Here is an 18,431-nt window from a genome sequence, read left to right as displayed (position 1 = left end):
CAGCTCGCTCCCTGGTGGATTTATTTACAGTAAATGATCTGACGTCGGTTAAGAAGCACCGTTGAGGGGTGATTGTTGAGGGTTGTGGAGACACAAACGTCCTATACAAACCCCAAATATCTGCCTCTTTAAAGGCACCGAAAGACTTGGAAGTGACCGTTTCTAATTCTGGAGACACACACACACACACACACACACACACACACACACACACACACACACGTATGCATGTTTCGTTTCGATTCCTTGTGTAAGTTTTCGATCTAAAACTTCTTTCCTCCTGCATCCATTACTTATCATTGCGCATCTAACCCGTCTGCCTTATTTGGGGCTGCAACAGCTCGTCCGTACAGCCGGCTGGGGAGCTGTTGCTTCTGCGAACGCCGCCCGCAGCGGGAGCGCTGAAAAATGCTGAAGGCGAGCAGGCAGCGAAAGAGTGCAGAAAACGCTCTCCTCCTGCTCGTCTCCTCCACCGCCGCCCTCCCCAGTCGCCCCGGGCCCCCGCCCCTAAACCCGGCGCCAAGTTGGCCCGGAGACGGGGCAGAGGGACCAGGGGGCCGGGTCGGCGGATGGCAGGACGCCGGCGCGGCGCGTCCCGCAGCCGCCAGAGCCTCCGGCCGCCGCCGCCGCAGCTGTCACCTCCTCGCGCGGCCGCCCGGCGCGCCCCTCGCCTCCAGCCGACGGCTCGGAGCGGGGGGGCTAGCCGCTCCCGCTCACAGGTCGCCGCGTCCCCAACTCCCGGTCCTCACCCCAGCCCGCGCGCTACCTCCTGCGCCCCCACCCCCACCACTGCAGCGGGGGCAGCGGTGTGGCGCTCCCCAGGACCGCCCGCCACTCTCCGGGGCACACCGCCGCCGCTGCTGCCCGGCGCCGCAGCCCACAGCCCGCGGCCCAGCCCGCGGACGCCCCCGGCCAGGCGACGGGGACCCGCGCCTGAGCATCCCGGGGCGTGCGCTGGGTGCGAAAGCGGGGTGGGGGGGCGGGAGGAAAGGGGGCGGAGGAGTTCCTGATTCTCCGGCGGACCCAGGAAGTTGTCCTTAAAAAAAAAAAAAAAAAATTATATCGCCGGCCCGCGGTTGAGCAGCCCCCTCGTCAGAGCAGCATGTGGACTGGCTCGCCGGGTCCCCTAAGTGCTGTGTGGCTGCCGCCGCCGCCGCCGCCGTCAGAGCTGCCGCCGCCGGCCGCAGGAGCCCCGCGCGGGGCGAGGAGCGGGGACGCGCGGCCGCCGCGTCCCCTGCTTGCTGCTGGCCGCTTCTTCTCGGGAGGTGGCAGTCACTGCTGCTGCTGAGAAACCAGCCCGCATTTCCACGGCTGGTCGTCTGGTGAGGAGTTGAGACTCTGCGCCTCCTGCTTGGACCCACATGGCTTGTTACCTGGTCATCAGTTCGAGACATCTCAGCAATGGGCACTACCGGGGCATTAAAGGAGTCTTCAGAGGGCCCCTCTGCAAGAACGGATCTCCCTCTCCGGTAACCTGCGCGCACGCACACACACACACACACACACACACACACGCGTCCAAAGGCAAGATAAACAAAAAGAGATATTGTCCTGGTACAATGAGTGGGTGGTGGTGGAGATCTACCTTACCCATGAGTATATTGTGTCTGTTTTTACATTTCATTGACAGGCTGTTACACACTGAGGGATGTGTGTTTACATGTGTATGTTCAACACAGTCATTAGCATCTGTAGTGCTGTGGGTGCAAATATTTACCGAATGCAGTTAACTGCAGGGCTGTGAGGGTAGCTTCTGTGTGCTATGTCAAGTTACGAATCTGCTGATTTGGGCAGTGTAGAAAGTTTGAGTGGCACTTTATAACCATGCTTTGTGAAGTCATCAGTTGGGATGAGTTAAATAATGCTGCTGTTACTTTATAAGAAAAAAAACTTCTTAAAGATTTTGCATCGAGGTACTGACGGAGGGAAAGGTGTGGGATGCCAGCACTTGATTAAATCTCATGCTTAACTGTGTAGGTTCTTTAAGGAACACGGAAGAGTCCTTTGTGGAAATATGAAGTGGATAGCTTGTGGTATTTGGTACAAATGTATTTACATGCAATTGGAGTGATCACTCAACTTAGTGCACTATTCAATTTAGTTTACTATTTGATTTATTCAAGTATTTTTTTTGTAAAATAATTTTGACCAGACTCTAGGACTTTGATATATTATTAATTTATTAATTGGCACATGCTATAGACTAATGTTTTACGGATTCAAATGTATTTCAAAAAAATGTCATGACATATTAGGAAAAAAGTTTTGGATTATTAACAAGTTTTCTGGTTTAATTGAAAAACCAGTATTTTAAGTCTGGATGATATAAAGAAGGAAAACTTAAGTTGCCTGATTTTTATTTATTTATTTTTTGCACTTTTCATCATGGTTTAATGCTTCATTAGCCTGAATTATTCAAAAGTGCAATATATCTTTAAAACTTTTGATTAAGTGTTATATGTGATTTGCATGAGAAATTTAAAATCAGAAAGTCCAAGTACCCAGAGATATCACTAGGACTCCTAATTTGACAAACTAATGCCTCACATATTTTTATGCACTGTGAATGTGGGTTGTGGCAATCCCTCCCACCCCCTCAACTGCATGGTACTGAAGCAGAAGTGTTAGAATGGAATATACTGTTTATATTGACACTTACAATTAAACTCTTAGGGTTAGAGGGGTCTTGGAGAGTTTTAGTTGAAGAAAGCCCACACTCAATCCTTCTGAGCAGCTGGTCTGTATCCTTTCTATTTTTAAAGATTCTCGGGATTGGAGTTTCTGCAGTCTCAGCAAACCACCTTAATGTTTAAGAACCCACAGTGTCAGAATCTTCCTTATAGCAAACTTAAATCTATCAAGTTTTTCTTTGAGCTCATTTCGTCTTGAAAACCTAGAATGTTCCACTTTTCTCCAAGGTATTAGTGTTCAACGCTTTGATAATCTCTGTGGCTATGTTCCAAAACCCTCTCTTTGGTTATGGAAATCTGAACTGGGTAGTGTGTTATAGCCTATATGCCTTAATAGTTCACAGGATAAAGGAAGAATTACTTCATAGTTCTTACATCGTTCAGTTCTACTTAAGTTTGTTAGAATAGGGAATTAATCTTCCAAAATCTCAAGGGCTTGTAGAGGAAATTTCTGTCACATGGTCAGAAGGGGTCCTTCCTTCTCCACTGTGGTCACTCATCTCCCAGAAGCCTGATGGATGCCCCAGGGACGGACACATGAATGTGGTTATGACAAGACAGCCCAAAACCAACATGTCTCTGCTGGCTGGCCAGGTGCTCACACCCCCAGGACACTACTCCTATTCACTGCTGGGCTCATTTTTATAAAATACTAATTCATTTTCTTTTATCTAGGTGCTACACTTTGACTCATGGGATTGTTCTCTCCAGTATTTTCACATTTGATTATACTTAAATTACATTTTCATCATTCAAAAAATAGCCAAGTTAGTCTGTACACGGACTTCCTACACCTGATTTATTTTGTCTTCGTTTACATTTTACTATGGAATTTGAATGACTTTTTCAAGGTTTCAGTAGTTTCTCATATGAGCTAGGCAGTGTGTGAAAAATTGATGTTCATTCATTCTCTGTCACAGGCAGGTTTTTGAGACAAGTCATTGCCTTCACATTATATGACACTCAGTCTTTCTTCCTAAATTAAAATAGGTCACTACCTTCTGGGCCCTAGACCCTTGAGCATTTAAGTAAGTCTCCTAGTATAGATGAGTGTATGTTTGCCTTCTTTATTAATGAGTTATGAAGCACGAAGCTAAAAACTGGGGTTATGCCTCATTTCTTTTTTTATATTGAGCAATACACACCCCCCAATTACTTTCAGGTTGACAGACATTTGTTGATTTTTTTCATCAACATAAATATTAAACTCACAGATCCATAAGATAGGGTCATTTATTTTTTCTTAAAACACATAGCTACTCTGACAATACCTTTTTATTATTTTTTTTTCAAAATTTGTGCCCAGAATGTCTCAAACTAAACTCTACATCATTGATTTGGATTATTTCCACTCACTGAGACTCAGTTTATCTGGGACTCTGGACTGGGATACAGTCATTAGTTGATTTAACTCACTCTTACTAAGGTCTGCAATACTTCAACTTTGGTTCTTACTCTTTTAATCCAAGTGTCCTTTCTATTTTAATCCATACTTTCCTTTTTAATAGAGCTGTTTAAAAGTAGCACATAACACAATTATCAAATGAGACTATTTTGTAACTTTGTTACAGAAAGGAGAAAAGCCACAATTAATTTTTGATGTAAGGAGAGTTTCTTCTGACAGAACAGAAGAAATTATCCTTACTATCAGAAGAAATTATCCTTACATTATATATATATAATATATACATATATAGAGAATATATATATATAGTCTTCTGATATCAATCTAGATAATATGAATTTAGCATTTCAATGTCTTCTGGATGTAATTCTGCACTTATATATTTAAAGTAGTTATATACATTTGTCTTGTTCAAATCACATGCCTGTAGAATCTAGACACGTGATATTAAACTGACAGCACAAGGGAAATGATTATATTTATATACATTTTTATTTCAAAGGATTTCATTTAGAAAACATTGAATCTTTGCGTGGAGTTCTTATAATAGATACTTAGTGGGATACTTGAGAAATAAATAAAGCATTTTACCCCCAAACAATTTTTGCAGATCAGCAAACTGGAAATCCTGGAGTGAAATTCAGCTCATATCTTCAAAGTGAACACATGCAAATGTCTTGTCTGTTGCATCTCTTTTCTTTTGGAGACTTGATACGAAAAAAAAAAAAAATAGCATACTGCTCTTCATCCTAATTAGAATGTGAATAATTGATGAGATAGTTTATGTTACTTTAAATCCAGGGCTAGGTTAAAGAAAAGAAAAGAAAAATGACAGAGTATTACATAGTACTTTGTACACCATTGAGTATTACATAGTACTAATTTTAGAGAGTAAATTTGCACCCTCTCACATTTTAGGATATTTATCCCCCACCATATCACAACTCTGAAATAAAATGACTGAATGATGACTTTAAAAATCCATATGATATACACATACACATGTATCCATATTTGTCAATACCCACACATAGGCATACAGATACAATGTTATCAGCGCTCAAACCTAAGAAGTCACCTGTGTGTTACATTGTGAAGTCTTTTACCATCAAATATGCTAACCGTAAAACTTTGTTATCGTAATTGAAGTATTCATAAGAAAACAGTCTATAAGTGAATTCATTTTTTGTGTGTGTGTGGACTTCTAAGTTCTTCTATCACCATGTTTGAGTTCAATAAAACAAATAATATCCTCTACATAGTGCCAAAAATATGTTTGAATTTATTCATAGTTATTTTTTGTAATAACAAATATTGCCTCAAATTTAGATTCGAGTATGGTTTGTTACTTAATTTGTGTGTGGTTAATAGTATGACTATCATCCAGGTTACCAACTGATGAAATATTAATAATAATCAGAGTTGTGTATTTTATCCGTGATGCACATTTAGCTTATTACCACTCTTTTGAAGCTTACATAGAGCGGTACTTCTTAAGAAGTGCTTATTCCTGAAAGTACCATAGTTATATGTCTACAATTATCTGTTTCTGGAGATGCCTATTGTCTTCCCCTAAAACTTTGGATATGAAGGAAATTTGGGGGATTTTCATCTGAGCAACAGATCAGGGTCCCTGGATTTTGTTGTTGCTTGTATTTTGTTCTGGTTAGTGATCTCATTATAAATTATACATCTGACTAAATTGCCTAATGGAAGGAGGTGGCATACGAAGAAACCAGCATTTTAAATGGACTAAAAAATCATATAAAGTTCTCTTTTAAAAATTGAAAATGCATATGTATAAATGAAAGAAGTTCTAGAAACAAATTACCTTGAAGGTACATCTCTTGAGAGAACTCCTTACGTGAAGCAATGAGTGCAGACCCAACCTTGTTGTTTCTTCTAATGCCTATACTCTTCTGTTGTGTGTTTTCATTATGTTTACTAAGTAAATGTTAAACACATGTAAAAATGCTCTCAAACTGATGCACTTTTCATGTGCCAAATATAATTATGAAGATGTAGTCTCCCATAGAGAAGTCACCTATGTCCTCTTTTGGAATTCATGAGTAGGCTAATACTGACTTTCATACTGAAACTTGTAGATATTTACAATAAAGACGATTCAGGTATGATTCTTATAATACATGTTTTCTTTGTTATGACAAATATTGTATTAAGCAAACTCCTTTCTTCTCACTGCCTTTTCAACCCTTCTTCTTTCCTCCAACTAACTGATTTCAGAAATTTGTAGTTGGCATTTATGCTTTCAATTTGTGAAGATTTTAGGTCTTAAATTTGGGTGTATCTGCCTTTGGAAGGCTCTTGTGGTTAAGAAGAATCAAATGAGCACTTTTTCATGTGTCTGTTGGCCATTTGGATGTCTTCTTTGGAAAAATGAAAAAAAAAGAATCAAATGAGTATTTAAGTGGTATAGTTCGTGACTTTTATTAGATTATACTACATTTATTTCATGATTAAATTTTGATAGATCAAATCCTCTGATTTGTTTCTTTTAGACATACAGTTAAGATAACCTCTATCTTAAATTTCTGCTCCATAATTTGGAAACAAAATTAAAATAAAACATATTGGCATCATGTAGATTAAATGAGGATGGTATTTAACATATAACTTGATCATTTGTAGTTGAAAGAGTAGCTAGGAGATCTTTGTTGTATAATGTATATGCACTATGATACATATTTTTCATGTGATAAGTATTAACAGAGCTTGAAATATCAGTAGGTTGTAGGCTGTATTGGGAGCAAGGAGCAGGAAGAATAATATATATTTCAAATAACTCTATGAAGTGCATTTCAGTGTGAATTTGGTTTGTTCAAAATACACATTGTCAGAATAATTCTTTAGTATATACGTGCATATTTTGTAGAAAGTAATTTGAATCAAAATTGAAGTAAAAATGCTACTTTGCTGGAAAATATCTTGGTTTTAACAAGTACCGTTTTTCAGGTAATCCTTATAAAAGGACAGGTGACAGCCTTTGGTAGATAGGTTTTGTGAGTCAGGTTTACTTAGTGGATAAGGTGTGGAGAGAGAAATTAAATATTTGATGTATTTTCATGACAAAGTGTAGTTATGATGATGATAGGAATATACCAATTACCAAGTTCCACAGAGTCCCTTGCGTTGGAAGTGCTTACTGAACTTGAGAAGAAATTCTGGAAAGATGAGTCATATTATACCTTAGACAATATTCTCACTTGTAACTAAGACCTTGCTGGCTTACTGAAGACAAAAAATGCAAAAGAGTGTTACATAGCATATGAAATGAAAAAGGGCTCTTAGAAATATTTACTCATGTATGATGTTACGTTTCCAGTGATAGCATGCATTGAACTAGTCCCTTCTTTCATTCAAACTTGATACCTAAAATCTCAACATGTACTTCTGAAAAACTGATAATATCCTTTTCCTCACAGATAAAGAGAACTATTAGAGTTAGCTATTTCTTTCTTTCTTTCCTTCCTTGGCCGGTAGGAAACTCAGAGACAAATCTGTGGCTTAACAAAGCTGTGGGGAATCAATGTTGGCATCCAAAACAGCATGCTATCCCCACCCCTGCTCATCTCTTATTCCCAGTTCAGCTTTTATCTTAATTTCATTTTCCATGGCTCTCATTCTTTTAAATTTATATTTTATTGTTTCAATGTATAGAGTTTCAGATGACTTAGTTCTGTTGTGAACTTGCAAGTCAGGCTATAAATAAATAATAAAATATAGACTATCTAAATATAAGGATGCCACTCAGGCTTTTGTACTGGCCACCTTTGACAATGATTCATGGAATCATTGGAAGTAGTCATTTTGTTCATTTGTAGCAAGTATAATTAGGGCTGCCAATTTTTTGCTTTGACAATTGGCAAATCTCTTTTGGCAAATTTTACTTCACTTTAGTGTGGGTGTGGGAAGCAGGATATAGTTTATTTTGAAACGGATACTGCCAGTTTGTTTTTTTTTCTAAACAATCTTTTCCCTCCCCGTTATTCCTCTTGCCATTGATCCTTATTCCTTTCGTTAACATGATGATTAGGTTTTTTTCGGTATCTCTTTTGGCTTATGTGTAAATGTTGGCCTGTGTGCCCAACTCCAGAGGTACAGACCCCGCAGATGGTGAGAACCACCCCATTCCGTCTGCTTCCCAGCCGAAGTGTACAAGGTCCTTCTCCGTTCACCGTCCACATTTAACTTTCAGCTCTAGCTCAGAATTTAGAGCTTCCCCCATATCTCCATTCAGAACCTACCTACCAGTGTTCTTCCCCTGCCCACCTTCCCACAGCTATTACTCAGCACTTCACTTGTCCCATCAACCTCCTGAGCAACAAATCCAGTCAGTGCCTCCCCACACACACATATGTCCTTTCCAGATCTCTCTCCATTTTGCAACGAATAATTATATTCCCTAACATTTTTCTTGGCAAGCAAAGGCTAGATGCGTTTCCTCTTTGTGAATGAAATAAATATCATATTCTAACCAGAAAATAACCCCTGGACCCCTCCTTTTTTTTTTTTTTTTGAATGAGGAAGGAAGGGATGGAGGCTCTCCTTAAGTCTGTCCCTTGCTATTAATTTGCTTCATCTAAACATGAAGTCAAGAGATGCCCTGGTGGCCATATTAATTACATTCACATTATCTTTAAAATGTTCAGAGTCCCTGGATGGTATCTAAGAGTCTTCATGATCCAGCCCCTATCTATGTCTTTTGTTTTAACTCTGTTTTTCCACCTGATCCTATGCTGTAGCCAGACCAAACGACTCAGAGTTCTTGACTATGATGGGTGTTTCTAGACCTTTATTCCATTGTACATGCTGTTCCCTCTGGCACAAATCCTCTTTTGGCCTTCATTGTTTGCATCATGTTTTATATATTCTTTCTGACCTAACTGAAGAGTTGGGTCCTCATGTGAGTTGACCGTGAGTTCTCTATCATGAGTCAGACACTTCTCTTGTAGGCTGCCATCACATCCATTGCTTACCTTGATTATTACTGAACTGGAGTTTTTTCTTGGTCTCCATGTCAGTCATGGGATGTGAGATCCTTGAGGTCATATCTGCTGTTATCCTTATATTCCCAGAGCTGAGCACAGCTTGTGGTTCATTATTGATTTCAATAGGGAAGAAAAAGATTTTGGTAGAAATTTAATTGGCATAAATATGTTCCCTTTGGTCCTGCTGGTACCTCCATGAAGAAAACTTTTCCTTAGAGACTGTTTCCCCAAGTTAGTTCACCAGGATCTTTGAGAATGCACACTGTTCTACTGATGGATTAAGTGGTCACTGTTTTCATGGTAATGCTTCTTGCTTTAGTATCTACCAGGGTCATTTGGTCAATTGCTTCAAGTATAATTTAATACTTCCTATTAACCCAAATTGCAGAGTGCTTTATTCCATGTAACCATTTCAGAACATTTTTGTTAAAGGCCACAAGGGACTGAAGATTGGCTATGTATGAGTTAGTTAAGCCACATTTTTCATTGGCACATATTTAATAGCTTCTGAGAAATGAATTACAAGTTAGGAACTTGATTATGCCCTTCCTCTTTAGGAGTGTATAATAAGGAGAAAAAAAACAGTGGTTCTTACACCTTTTCTTTCTTTCTCTGTCTCTCACTCTTCCTTCCTTTCTCCTTCCTTCCTTCCTTCCTTCCTCCCTTCCACCCTCCCTCCCTCCCTTCTTTCCTTCCTTCTTGCCTGCCTGCCTTCCTGACTCCTCTGCCTTCCCCTCCTCCTCCTTCTCCTCTCTCCTTCTCTCTCTGTCATTTTTTCTTTCTTTGAAAGAGAGACAATAATTCCCTGATCAGTTGTCACCATAGCTCTCGAGAAAGCACCATCCTGGAGCAACTGTGGGTGGTTTTTGCATAATTGCCAATACTTTCCCATTGCTTGAACCTATTAGTCACACACATTCCAACAACGTTTTGTTAGCATTTGTTCTTTCCTGGATCAGTCGAGATGTGGCCACTATCAATAAGAGAAGCTTGGACTTCTAAACAAGGAATTTCAGCTAAAATAGCCAGCCCTCTAAGGTGGACATACAGAGAGATAGTAATACTATCTGGGATGGGGAAATCAGGTTTATTGTATGGTCAGTTTCTTAATACAAATAAACTTTTTTAACAGTTGTTAACAGATATTTGATTTCTTTGCCTTATTCATAGGATATAAATATTGGAAGGGCCCTTAGCAATCTCATTTAGGCTCCCATTATCTATTTTTAAAATATATCACTATGATAGACAATAACAACTCCCCGAAGATGTTCATGTTATAATCCTCAGAACCTTCAAATCTGTTACGCACATGGCAAAGGGGCTTTGCAGTTGTGCCTAAATTAAGGATGTTGAGAAGATTGTCCTGAATTATGTAGGTGGGCCAAGCGTAACCACAAGGGCCCTTATAAGAGGGAGGCAGAAGTGTCAGAGTCAGAGAGAGAGCTTTGAAGATGCTATGCTGCCAGCTTCAAAGACAGAGGAAGTGGTCACGAGTCAAGGAATGCAGGCAACCTCTTGAAGCTCAGCAAGGCAAGGAAACGGATTCTCCCTGGAGCATCCAGAAAAGTCACAGCCCTGTTAGTATCTTGATTTTGGCCCAGTAAGACTTTTGACTTAATGGATTGAAAGATAATACATTTGTGTTCTTTGAAGCCAGTAACTTTGTGGTAATTTGTTAGAGCAGCCATAGGAAACAAATACAACCACTCTTAACATGGGTGAACATTTCCTGGGGTGGGAAGTCTCTGCTTACTAAAGTGACTGATCCTCTTGTGAGACTAATGTGATTAATGCTGAGTCTCCTTCTGCCCCTACTCAGATATCTCTACCTCCCTCTTGCTTTTACTCACTGTTCCTCATTCTGCCCTGTGGAAAAAGAGGATAGATCTACGCCCGGGAAATGACATCCCTTCAACTATTCAGAGAGCTGGTGGATAGATTTTCACTGTTAAATCACGTGAAGGATTGAAAAATTTGTGAGAACTAATATTCCCTGTACATCACTTGCATTCTTCTCTTATACATTAATTGCATTTTCTGCAACTCAAAGTGCTTTATTTATTACACTTTTTAATGTAATACATGTTTTGAAATATACTTGTAGTTTTTATATTCTTGAAAGATGGTAAACTCAGTAAAACATTATCGTACATTTAGAAAAATACTGTCCACACTTTCGACTACTTCCCCCAGATATTTCCCTTTTATACTGTATCCATCATCTTTATGGAAGATGGACTTAAGAACACAAAAACCAGATCATTTCAAAGGCACATCTTAAGGCTATCTTTCTTAATTTCTTTAGTCTTTGATTTAGACATCTGCAAATTCCTAAGGGGGGAAAGCATTACTTTTAAATAAAAAATGATGGGACCAATTGAAGTAATAATTATAATTTCATGAAATTCCCAACATTTTCTATGCTAGACATAGTGGTAGCTAAATGGAAAGTTATCTTTTAACTTTTGTGTTAAGAGTAACATAATGTGTAAATTGTCACAAATTATAAGCATGCAGCTTTTTAATGCCTCAGATGTAGATAGAGACCATAACAATTCCCTGAGAGCCCCAGATATACCAAGTACCACCTACCCCAAAGGCAGTGAATGTCCTTACACCAGATTATAAACTGCCTTATTTTTTAAAATGATGTCAAAGTGAGTTTTAGTAAAGAATGCATGTATTTGCAGCTCAGTTGCCAGCAAAGTGTTGAATGAAGGCCCACTTTTTGGGTCGGGGTAGGTAACAAAAGAGTGTTTTAACTGCTTCATTTGTCTACTATGAATGATGGAAGCAAACTTGTTAACTATTTGAAACAAATGAACAAAAGGATCCTGATTAGGTAAGAATGAATGGATTTATGGTAATAAAACACATGGATTATATCCAGGGTGACATCTGTGAAGTATTTCATTATCTTTTCCTTAATATTACATGTTGAAATTCAAAGATCCGACCATCGTGTAGATTTAGTAATCTCTTGCAAGTGGTTAGGAATGGCTCTGTTGAGTTTTCATTATTTGAGAGGAGATGTGAATTATGTATTTAGTGGTGAGATAACAATAAATGATTCAAGGAAAGAAACCTCTAGCTTGGACTTCTCATAAAAAATGAAATTTATGTGCAAATGATGTGTAAACTTTATTACAAAAGTTGTTATAATTTCACACACATGCACAAGGATGAAATACAAGTTTGTGTTACTAGGGAAACAGGATTATTGCCAAGAGGATTACAGATAATACCCAAACATTGCTTATTTATATTAATCAATCCTAATTTAAATGGATTTAAATATATTTAAAGAACTGATCATATATTCTCAATGAAATTTAGTGCTCATCTTCCAATATCCATATGCTATATGGTACGAGTTCAAGAGTTCTGTCTGTTGTTGCTAGAAAATCTTTGGAGACAGCCACTGATGATTTGTTTATCATCATAGAAGGGAGATTTGTGAAACTGTGTTATAAAAGAAAAGTAATAAAGACTAATAAACCTTCCTTATGTGTTCCTTCCAATAGTAGATCACTTTGCTGTGAATTTTTTATTTTTTTTTAAGTCATACTCAGTTCCATACTCTGGGATCATCAGGGTGGACTCCACCCTTGAAAGTGATAGAGAAAACCAGTTCTTCCCAGGGAACAGAACATAACTAGTGAGAAATCATAACTGGCATAAAGATACTTATAGAAAGTGGCCTTGGGTGGATTTATGTAGTATATAAGCATCATTTAATCTGAAGATCTTGGAATTAGACCCAGTAGGCACTAACTGGAATACAATGTGTAATCTGCTTATGCGACAAAAATTTAGGCATGTAAAGTTTTAAATTCTTCCTTAAGTCATCAGTATAAGGCTAGCCCTAGGATTCAGTTTCTGATCTTGAGTGCCGTGCTTGGTGAAATGGGGAAAGAAACTGCAACCTCCAAATATCACCTCCCTCCTTGTTGGGAAACAACTCACTAACGTTTGACCAGTGGTTTTCAGGTTGTTGTCTTATTTTTTAAGTGCTGATGTATATGCTTTGTTCAAAGGAAATCCTAGGAGCAAGGCAAAATCGAGAGAAGCACAATTGCTTCTACTAAAGGTGGGGAGTGCATGTTGGATGATTAAAGCCGCCTCCTTTTCCTCTGGATCTGGGCAGGGGAACTGGTGGGGGTGTAAGATGAGGCAGATAAGGGCCGACAAGGTAGAATCCTGTGCACCATGTAACAAGGAAATCATCTCAGGTAAGAATGTGACTTTTTTTTTTTCCTCTTTTTTTTTCTTCTTTTTTAAATTTTTTATTGTTATGTTAATCACAATACATTACATCATTAGTTTTTGATGTAGTGTTTCATGATTCATTGTGCATAACATCCAGTGCTCCATGCAGAACGTACCCTCTTTAATACCCATCACAAGGCTAACCCATCCTCCCACCCCCCTCCCCTGTAGAACCCTCAGTTTGTTTTTCAGAGTCCATCATCTCTCATGGTTCGTCTCCCCCTCTGATTTCCCCCCCTTCATTCTTCCCCTCCTGCTATATTCTTTTTTTTTGTTTTTTCTTAACATATATTGCATTATTTGTTTCAGAGGTACAGATCTGTGATTCAACAGTCTTGCACAATTCACAGCGCTTACCATACCACATACTCTCCCCAGTGTCTATCACCACTCCATCCCTCCCACCCCACCCCCCACTCCAGCAACCCTCAGTTTGTTTCCTGAGATTAAGAATTCCTCATATCAGTGAGGTCATATGATACATGTCTTTCTCTGATTGACTTATTTCGCTCAGCATAACACCCTCCAGTTCCATCCACGTCGTTGCAAATGGCAAGCTCTCATTCCTTTTGATGGCTGCATAATATTCCATTGTATATATATACCAACTCTTCTTTATCCATTCATCTGTCGATGGACATCTTGGCTCTTTCCACACTTTGGCTATTGTGGACATTGCTGCTATAAACATTGGGGTGCATGCACCCCTTCGGATCCCTACATTTGTATCTTTGGGGTAAATACCCAGTAGTGCAATTGCTGGTTCGTACGGTAGCTCTATTTTCAACTTTTTGAGGAACCTCCATACTGTTTTCCAGAGTGGCTGCACCAGCTTGCATTCCCACCAACAGTGTAGGAGGGTTCCCCTTTCTCTCAATATCATAAAATCCCCGCCAACATCTGTCGTTTCCTGACTTGTTAATTTTAGCCATTCTGACTGGTGTGAGGTGGTATCTCATTGAGGTTTTGATTTGGATTTCCCTGATGCCGAGCGATGTTGAGCACTTTTTCATGTGTCTGTTGGCCATTTGGATGTCTTCTTCGGAAAAATGTCTGTTCATGTCTTCTGCCCATTTCTTGATTGGATTCTTTGTTCTTTGGGTGTTGAGTTTGATAAGTTCTTTATACATTTGGGATACTAGCCCTTTATCTGACGTGTCATTTGCAAATATCTTCTCCCATTCTGTTGGTTGTCTTTTGGCTTTGTTGACTGTTTCTTTTGCTGTGCAAAAGCTTTTTATCTTGATGAAGTCCCAATAGTTCATTTTTGCCCTTGCTTCCCTTGCCTTTGGCAATGTTTCTAGGAAGAAGTTGCTGCGGCTGAAGTCAAAGAGGTTGCTGCCTGTGTTCTCCTTTAGGATTTTGATGGACTCCTGTCTCACATTGAGGTCTTTCAACCATTTGGAGTCTATTTTTGTGTGTGGTGTAAGGAAATGCTCCAGTTTCATTCTTCTGCATGTGGCCATCCAATTATCCCAACACCATTTGTTGAAGAGACTGTCTTTTTTTCCATTGGACATTCTTTCCTGCTTTGTCAAAGATTAGTTGACCATAGAGTTGAGGGTCCATATCTGGGTTCTCTATTCTATTCCATGATCTATGTGATCTATGTGCCAGTACCATACTGTCTTGATGATTACAGCTTTGTAATAGGGCTGGAAGTCCAGAATTGTGATGCCGCCAGCTATGCTTTTCTTTTTCAACATTCCTCTGGCTATTCGGGGTCTTTTCTGGTTCCATACCAATTTTAGGATTATTCCATTTCTTTGAAAAAAGTTGATGGTATTTTGATGGGGATTGCATTGAATGTGTAGATTGCTCTAGGTAGCATTGACATCTTCACAATATTTGTTTTTCCAATCCATCAGCATGGAAGTTTTTCCATTTCTTTGTGTCTTCCTCAATTTCTTTCATGAGTATTTTATAGTTTTCTGAGTACAGATCCTTTGCCTCTTTGGTTAGATTTATTCCTAGGTATCTTATGGTTTTGGGTGCAATTGTAAATGGGATCGACTCCTTAATTTCTCTTTCTTCTGTCTTGTTGTTGGTGTATAGGAATGCCACTGATTTCTGTGCATTGATTTTATATCCTGCCACTTGACTGAATTCCTGTATGAGTTCTAGCAGTTTTGGGGTGGAGTCTTTTGGTTTTCCACATAAAGAATCATATCATGTGCAAAGAGTGAGAGTTTGACTTCTTCTTTGCCGATTTGGATGCCTTTTATTTCTTTTTGTTGTCTGATTGCTGTGGCTAGGACTTCTAGTACTATGTTGAATAGCAATGGTGATAGTGGACATCCCTGCCGCATTCTTGACCTTAGGGGGAAGCTCTCAGTTTTTCCCCATTGAGAATGATATTCGCTGTAGGTTTTTCATAGATGGCTTTTATGATATTGAGGTATGTACCCTCTATCCCTATACTCTGAAGAGTTTTGATCAAGAAAGGATGCTGTACTTTGTCAAATGCTTTTTCTGCATCTATTGAGAAGATCATATGATTCTTGTTCTTTCTTTTGTTAATGTATTGTATCATGTTGATTGATTTGTGGATGTTGAACCAACCTTGCAGCCCAGGGATAAATCCCACTTGGTCATGGTGAATAATCCTTTTAATGTACTGTTGGATCCTACTGGCTAGTATTTTGGTGAGAATTTTTGCATCCATGTTCATCAAGGATATTGGTCTGTAATTCTCCTTTTTGATGGGGTCTTTATCTGGTTTTGGGATTAAGGTAATGGTGGCCTCATAAAACGAGTTTGGAAGTTTTCCTTCCATTTCTATTTTTTGGAACAGTTTCAGAAGAATAGGTATTAATTCTTCTTTAAATGTTTGGTAGAATTCCCCTGGGGGCCATCTGTCCCTGGGCTTTTGTTTGTTGGGAGATTCTTCATGACTGCTTCAATTTCCTTAGTGGTTATAGGTCTGTTCAGGTTTTCTATTTCTTCCTGGTGCAGTTTTGGTAGTTGATACATCTCTAGGAATGCATCCATTTCTTCCCGGTTATCTAATTTGCTGGCATATGGTTGCTCATAATATGTTCTTATAATTGTTTGTATTTCTTTGGTGTTGGTTGTGATCTCTCCTCTTTCATTCATGATTTTGTTGATTTGGGTCATTTCTCTTTTCTTTTTGATAAGTCTGGCCAGGGGTTTATCAATATTGTTAATTCTCTCAAAGAACCAGATCCTAGTTTTGTTCATCTGGTCTACTGTTCTTTTGGTTTATTTCATTGATTTCTGCTCTGATCTTTATTATTTCTTTTCTCCTGCTGGGTTTAGGCTTTATTTGCTGTTCTTTCTCAAGCTCCTTTAGGTGTAGGGTTAGGTTGTGTACTTGAGACCTTTCTTGTTTCTTGAGAAAGGCTTGTATTGCTATGTACTTTCCCCTTAGGACTGCCTTTGCTGTATCCCAAAGATTTTGAACAGTTGTGTTTTCATTTTCATTGGTTTCCATGAATTTTTTAAATTTTTCTTTAGTTTCCTGGTTGACCCATTCATTCTATAGTAGGATACTCTTTAGCCTCCATGTATTTGAGTTCTTTCCAACTTTCCTCTTGTGACTGAGTTCTAGTTTCAAAGCATTGTGGTCTGAAAATAGGCAGGGAATGATCCCAATCTTTTGGTACTGGTTGAGAGCTGATTTGTGACCTAGGATGTGATCTATTCTGGAGAATGTTCCATGGGCACTAGAGAAGAATGTGTATTCCGTTGCTTTGGGATGGAATGTTCTGAATATGTCTGTGAAGTCCATTTGGTCCAGTGTGTCATTTAAAGTCTTTATTTCCTTGTTGATCTTTTGCTTAGATGATCTGTCCATTTCAGTGAGGTGGTGTTAAAGCCCCCCACTATTACTGTATTGCTGTCAATGTGTTTCTTTGCTTTTGTTATTAATTGCCTTAGATAACTGGCTGCTCCCATGTTAGGGGCATAAATATTTACAATTGTTAGATCTTCTTGTTGGATAGACCCTTTAAGTAGGATATAGTGTCCTTCCTCATCTCTTATTACAGTCTTTGGTTTAAAATCTAATTTGTCTGATATAAGGATTGCCACCCCAGCTTTCTTTTGGTGTCCATTAGCATGGTAAATGGTTTTCCACCCCCTCACTTTCAATCTAGGGGTGTCTTTGAGTCTAAAATGAGTCTCTTGCAGACAGCATATCGATGGGTCTTGTTTTTTTATCCAATCTGATAGCCTGTGTCTTTTGATTGGGGCGTTTAGCCCATTTACATCAGGGTAACTATTGAAAGATAGGAATTTAGTGCCATTGTATTGTCTGTAAGGTGACTGTTATTGTATATTGTCTGTGTTCCTTTCTGGTCTATGTTGCTTTTAGGCTCTCTCTTTGCTTAGAGGACCCCTTTCAATATTTCTTGTAGGGCTGGTTTCATGTTTGCAAATTCCTTTAGTTTTTGTTTGTCCTGGAAGCTTTTTATCTCTCCTTCAATTTTCAATGACAGCGTAGCTGGATATAGTATTCTTGGCTGCATATTTTTCTCATTTAGTGCTCTGAATATATCATGCCAGTCCTTTCTGGCCTGCCAGGTCTCTGTGGGTAGGTCTGTTGCCAATCTAATGTTTCTACCATTGTAGGTTACCTATCTCTTCTCCCGAGCTGCTTTCAGGATTTTCTCTTTGTCTCTGAGACTCGTAAGTTTTACTATTAGATGTCGGGGTGTTGACCTATTTTTATTGATTTTGAGAGGGGTTCTCTGTGCTTCCTGGATTTTGATGCTTGTTTCCTTCCCCAAATTAGGGAAGTTCTCTGCTATAATTTGCTCCAATATACCTTCTGCCCCTCTCTCTCTTTCTTCTTCTTCTGGGATCCCAATTATTCTAATAGTGTTTCATCTTATGGTATCACTTATCTCTTGAATTCTGCCCTCGTGACCCAGTAGTTGTTTATCTCTCTTTCTCAGCTTCTTTATTTTCCATCATTTGGTCTTCTATATCACTGATTCTTTCTTCTGCCTCATTTATCCTAGCAGTTGGTGCCCCCATTTTTTATTGCACCTCATTAATAGCCTTTTTGATTTCAACTTGGTTAGATTTTAG

The 18,431-nt window shown here is 39.1% G+C and overlaps 1 protein-coding gene across 1 annotated transcript in view; it reads left to right on the top strand.

Moving 5' to 3' along the window:
* Positions 1–1,076: 1,076 nt before the first annotated feature.
* Positions 1,077–18,431, top strand: part of ZNF804B (zinc finger protein 804B) — a 509,973-nt gene continuing 492,618 nt past the window's right edge. Inside the window, exon 1 of the mRNA XM_032402225.1 lies at positions 1,077–1,469. Within this exon, the coding sequence (XP_032258116.1) occupies positions 1,362–1,469 (108 nt within the window). The 5' untranslated portion in view covers positions 1,077–1,361. The remainder of the gene's footprint in view (positions 1,470–18,431) is intronic.

This window comes from Phoca vitulina, unplaced genomic scaffold, assembly GCF_004348235.1.
Source record: "Phoca vitulina isolate PV1807 unplaced genomic scaffold, GSC_HSeal_1.0 scaffold4, whole genome shotgun sequence".
NCBI lineage: Eukaryota > Metazoa > Chordata > Mammalia > Carnivora > Phocidae > Phoca > Phoca vitulina.
The sequence above is the reverse complement of the archived record's forward strand: the minus strand, read 5'-3'. Positions and strand labels throughout refer to the sequence as shown.